Below are 5,780 nucleotides of genomic sequence, written 5' to 3'. Positions count from 1 at the left end.
ACACCCAGCTGCCTGAGACCCTCCTTCAACCTCCTTAGAGGACAGCCCCACTCTGCCTCCTGCCCCTCCAGGGCAGCACCATGCGGCCCCTGTGGCTCTGCTGGGCACTCTGGGTGCTGCCCCTGGCCAGCCCCGGGGCGGCCCTGACCGGGGAGCAGCTCCTGGGCAGCCTGCTGCGGCAGCTGCAGCTCAGCGAGGTGCCTGTACTGGACAGAGCCGACATGGAGAAGCTGGTCATCCCCGACCATGTGAGGGCCCAGTATGTGGCCCTGCTGCGGCGCAGCCACGGGGACCGCTCCCGCGGGAAGAGGTTCAGCCAGAGCTTCCGAGGTGAGGCCCTCCCTCCCTGCTGCCCCTGGTCCCATGGTCGGGGGCAGGCCGGTTGTGCCCACTCTGGCGGTGTCAAAGGGCCCCTGGCCTTTTGGGACTCTGGGAGGCTGTGTGAGGGCCACGTTCCAAGGAGCAGTGAGGAGGGGCTGGGCCTGGGCCCAGGGTCTCCAGCTGTGCACTGAGGGCCCCCCTCTAGCCCAGGGGAGGTGCACCAGGCTAGACCTGCTGGAAAAGCCAAGGCATCAGAGAAGTGAAGGGTAGAGGAAAGAAAGTAGAGCTGGGGAGCAGGCGAGTGTGTGCCTCAAGGCACTTGGTGCGGCTGGACTCCCAGAGTGTGTTTTCACACTGCCCCTCTGGTCTGAGCCTGACCTTGAGTAAATGGCTTTAAAATCCTCTCTCCACCATGTGCTCATCTGGAAGGGGAGTATGACTATGTCCTAGCCATCTCCCAGCATGGTGAACATCAAAGCGAGTCCTTGCGGATAGAAGCATGTTTGGATAACTGAAAAATACCTAAGCAGACAACCTGGGTTATACCTGGCTGTCAGGGGTGCAGCTGGGCCTGAATCCTCCTGCAGCCTCTCGCCTCCCTAGCTCCTCAGTGCCCAGAGTTAGACCCAATGCCAGGCACCTGGGTGAGGATTCTGCTCCCAGCATCTCAGCTGAGGCAAACTTGCTAGCCAGGGTCCCACAGGCGCCCCTGCCTGCTGGATGGAAATTGTTACTAAACAAGGCCCAGATCCAAGGGAGATTTGTAAACTGGGTTTGCCCCAGAGATAGAACAGGGCCGGTGTCTCCTGGCCTGGCTGCCAGCTCAGTGGCCCTGCCATCCTCAGAGCTCCGCTGGAGTCGGGGGAGGCCCTGCTGACCCTGCTCTTGTCCCCAGAGGTGGCCGGCAGGTTCCTGGCGTCAGAGGCCAGCACGCACCTGCTGGTGTTCAGCATGGAGCAGCGGCTGCCGCCCAATAGCGAGCTGGTGCAGGCCGTGCTGCGGCTCTTCCAGGAGCCGGTCCCCAAGGCCGCGCTGCACAGGCACGGGCGGCTGTCCCCGCGCAGCGCCCGGGCCCGGGTGACCGTCGAGTGGTTGCGCGTCCGCGACGACGGCTCCAACCGCACCTCCCTCATCGACTCCAGGTGGGCGTCGCGCGGGTGCGCAGGGCAGGGGGAGGGGGCTGCTCGGCCCGGCTTGGGGGCGGGGACGTGGGGGGCGGCGCGGGGTCCTCGGGGCCTGTCCCGGTCCCCGCCCTCACGCGGCACTGGGTCTCCGTGTCGTGTGTGTCATGTCTCAGGCTGGTGTCCGTCCACGAGAGCGGCTGGAAGGCCTTCGACGTGACCGAGGCCGTGAACTTCTGGCAGCAGCTGAGCCGGCCCCGACAGCCGCTGCTGCTACAGGTGTCGGTGCAGAGGGAGCATCTGGGCCCGCTGGCGTCAGGCGCCCACAAGCTGGTCCGCTTTGCCTCGCAGGGGGCGCCAGCCGGGCTTGGGGAGCCCCAGCTGGAGCTGCACACCCTGGACCTTGGGGACTATGGGTAGGTGCGGGACTGGGCAGACCAGAGACAAGCAGCCACTGAGTGGTCTAGACCCCCGTCCCCAGGACTGTCTGGGGGACCGGATGGTGGCGGTGGGCGAGGGGGTGGGGAGAGCGCGGTGCGGACTGTCCCAGGATGCCAGCGATTGCCCACTACATGTCAGGGTTTCTAATGGCAGAAATTGTATTATTGGCCAGGCGTGGTGACTCAGGCCTGTAATCCTAGCACTTTGGGAGGCCGAGGCAGGCTGGATCACAAGGTCAGGAGTTTGAGACCAGCCTGACCAACATGGTGAAACCCCGTGTCTACCAAAAACACAAAAATTAGCCAGGCGTGGTGGCGCGCGCCTGTAATCCCAGCTACTCAGGAGGCTGAAGCAGGAAAATCGCTTGAACCCAGGAGGTGGAGGTTGCAGTGGGCCGAGATCACACCACTGCACTCCATCCAGCCTGGGGGACAGAGCGTGATTCCGTCTCAAAAAAAAAAAAAAAAAGAAAGAAAGAAAGAAAGAAAAGAAAAGAAAAAGAAATTGTATTATTCAGGCCAGGCACAGTGGCTCACACCTGTAATCCCAACACTTTGGGAGGCTGAGGTCGAGGACTGCTTAAAGCCAGCAGTTTGACGCCAGCCTCCGCCATACAGTGAAATCCTATCCTTAAAAAAATTTTTTAAAAAGTTTAAAAGAAATGACAAAAAAAAAAATTGTAAGGCCAAGTATGGTGGCTCACACCTGTAATCCCAGCACTTTGGGAGCTGAGGCCAGCGGATCACCTGAGGTCAGGAGTTCCAGCCCAGCCTGGCCAACATGGTGAAACCCCATCTCTACTAAAAATATAAAAATTAGCTGGGCGTGGTGGCAGGTGGTATGAGGATCGTTGAACCTGGAGGCAGAGGTACATGACCAAATCACAAATTGCACTAACCTGGGCAAAACAAAAAGAAAGAAAGAAAGAAAAGAAAAAGAGAAAGAAAGAAAAAAAGAAATTATATGATTCATTTTATTTAAAAATATCTTTGATAATTTTCAATGGATTTTTATGTTGCCATTGACTCATATACACGTGATTGTAATCATCTACTTTCACTTTACCCTTCTCCGTGATTAAATCTTGGAAAATCCTAGCTTTAGCTGTTACTAGGGGCGATGAGCTTCCCTCCTGCTTTGATGAATTCCTTCCTCATGGACAAGTTAACTCTCTGGAGCAGATGGTGGCTGTGTAGCACAGTGGTTAAGAAGAGGCCTTGGAACCAGTTGGCCTGGCCTCCATCTAGCTCTGCCTTCCACTGACTGCAGGTCCTCTGGGCCATCACCAAACACCTCTGGGTGTCAGTGGCCTCAGGTGGAATGGGGTTAATGCTGGAACCCACCTGAGGATGAAATGCAGACATCACCTGAGATAATACATGTGAAGTACCTAGTTCATTGTCTGGCCTATTAGAAGACCTCTAATTAATAGTAGCTGATTTATTATTTATGTTTCAGATATGTTTTTTCATTCATCTTCTCACAAATATCCAGCTTTTAGAACAGAGTGAGAGCTGGGTCATAAATCTCCCTCCCAGGTGCCCACTAAGCTGTGTCCCAGGCCTTCTGACCTCAGCCTTTCCAGATGACCTCTGACCTTGCCTCTCTTTGCCCACACAGAGCTCAGGGCGACTGTGACCCTGAAGCACCAGTGACTGAGGGCACCCGCTGCTGCCGCCAGGAGATGTATATTGACCTGCAGGGGATGAAGTGGGCCGAGAACTGGGTGCTGGAGCCCCCGGGCTTCCTGGCTTATGAGTGTGTGGGCACCTGCCAGCAGCCTTCGGAGGCCCTGGCCTTCAATTGGCCATTTCTGGGGCCTCGACAGTGCATTGCCTCGGAGACCGCCTCACTGCCCATGATCGTCAGCATCAAGGAGGGAGGCAGGACCAGGCCCCAGGTGGTCAGCCTGCCCAACATGAGGGTGCAGAAGTGCAGCTGTGCCTCGGATGGGGCGCTCGTGCCAAGGAGGCTCCAGCCATAGGCGCCTGGTGTATCCATTGAGCCCTCTAACTGAACGTGTGCATAGAAGTGGTCTTAATGTAGGTCTTAACTTTATACTTAGCAAGTTACCCCATCCCAATTTAGTGCTCCTGTATGACCTTCGCCCTGTGTCCTTCCATTTCCTGTCTTTCCTGTCCATCACCCATCCTAAGCACTTACGTGAGTAAATAATGCAGCTCAGATGCTGAGCTGTAGTAGGAAATGTGGCATGCTGATTACAAGATACGGCTGAGCAATGCACAAATTTTCAGCTGGGAATTTCTGTTCTCTGGCAATTTCCTGACTGAGTCTGGAACAATAATACCCTATGATTAGAACTGGGGAAACAGAACTGAATTGCTCTATTATATGAGGAATTAAAACCTTCAAATCTCTATTTCCCCCAAATACTGACCCATTCTGGACTTTTGTAAACATACCTAGGCCCCTGTTCCCCTGAGAGGGTGCTAAGAGGAAGGATGAAGGGCTTCAGGCTGGGGGCAGTGGACAGGGAATTGGGATGCCTGGATTCTGATTCTGACAGGGCCACAAGCTAGGATCTCAAACAAACGGAGAAGGCTTTGGGTCGTCATTTCCTCTTAAAAAGGAGGAGCTGGGCTTCAGCTCTAAGAACTTCATTGCCCTGGGGATCAGACAGCCCCTACCTACCCCTGCCCACCCCTCTGGAGACTGAGCCTTGCCTGTGCGTATTTAGGTAATTTCCCACACTGTCTTAGAGAACTTGTCACCAGAAACCACATGTATTTGTGTGTTTTTTGTTAATTTAGCCAAAGCAATTGAATGTAGATACTCTGAAGAAATAAAAAGTGATGTTTCACTCTGTGTCTGTTTTTAATTTCCAGGAGCAATAATGGGGAATGAAAGCAACATAATGATCTGAAGAAAGGACCCCCAACCTCTAGGGGACACTGAAGACTATAATAGCTAAATTTAGATGAGGCTTTCATTTATGATATTTCTATTTTCTCACACAACTCTCATTCCAAAAACATTAAACAATCACTCACACATGCCTCCTCTTTAGTTTATGTGCTGTCAAAGCAAGCACTGCAGCCTCTTTTTTTTTTTTTGAGACAGAGTCTGCCTCTGTCACCCAGGCTGGAATGCAGTGGCACGATCATGGCTCACCACAAACTCAGCCTCCCGAATTACAGGCATGTGCCACCATGCCCAGCTAATTTTTTTTTTTTTTTTTGAGACGGAGTCTCATTCTGTTGCCCAGGCTGGAGTGCAGTGGCACGATCTCGGCTCACTGCAGCCTCCTCCTCCTGGGTTCTCCTGCCTCAGGCTTCCGAGTAGCTGGGAATACAGGCGTGCGCCACCATGGCCGGCTAATTTTTTGGGTTTTGTTGTTGTTGAGATGAGTCTCGCACTGTCACTTGGGCTGGAGTGCAGTAGCGTGATCTCAGCTCACTGCAGCCTCCACCTCCCGGGTTCAAGCGATTCTCCTGCCTCAGCCTCCCAAGTAGCTGGGATTACAGGCGCCCACCACCATGCTTGGCTAATTTTTTGTATTTTTAGTAGAGACGGGGTTTCACCGTATTGGCCAGGCTGGTCTGGAACTCCTGATCTCGTGATTTGCCTGCCTCGGCCTCCCAAAGTGCTGGGATTACAGGCGTGAGCCACCGTGCCCGGCCCTTGGTATTTTTTTAGTAGAGACGGGGTTTCACCATGTTGGCCAGGCTGGTTTTGAACTCCTGATTTCAGGTGATCCGACTGCCTTGGCCTCCCAAAGTGCTGGGATTACAGGCATAAGCCACTGTGCCCAGCCTAATTTTTGCATTTTTTAGTAGAGACAGGGTTTTGCTATTTGGCCAGGCTGGTCTTGAACTCCTGACCTCAAGTGATCCACCCGCCTCAGTTTCACAAAGTGCTGGGATTACAGGCGTGAGC

General features: G+C 54.3%; 1 protein-coding gene across 2 annotated transcripts; it reads left to right on the top strand.

Annotated features, from left to right (window-relative positions):
- Nucleotides 1-4,704, top strand: LEFTY2 (left-right determination factor 2). 2 transcript variants are annotated; one of them, XM_032136611.2, is made up of 5 exons: nt 1-330; nt 1,217-1,245; nt 1,348-1,463; nt 1,619-1,858; nt 3,504-4,704. In XM_032136611.2, the coding sequence occupies exons 1-5, from the start codon at nt 81-83 to the stop codon at nt 3,865-3,867; spliced, it is 999 nt and encodes a 332-aa protein (XP_031992502.1). In that variant the 5' UTR covers nt 1-80; the 3' UTR covers nt 3,868-4,704. The 2 variants fall into 2 exon arrangements, with proteins under 2 accessions (XP_031992502.1, XP_031992501.1); XM_032136610.1 differs by having other exon boundaries at nt 1,217-1,463.
- Nucleotides 4,705-5,780: the final 1,076 nt, after the last annotated feature.

This window comes from Hylobates moloch, unplaced genomic scaffold, assembly GCF_009828535.3.
Source record: "Hylobates moloch isolate HMO894 unplaced genomic scaffold, HMol_V3 SCAFFOLD_18, whole genome shotgun sequence".
NCBI lineage: Eukaryota > Metazoa > Chordata > Mammalia > Primates > Hylobatidae > Hylobates > Hylobates moloch.
The sequence above is the reverse complement of the archived record's forward strand: the minus strand, read 5'-3'. Positions and strand labels throughout refer to the sequence as shown.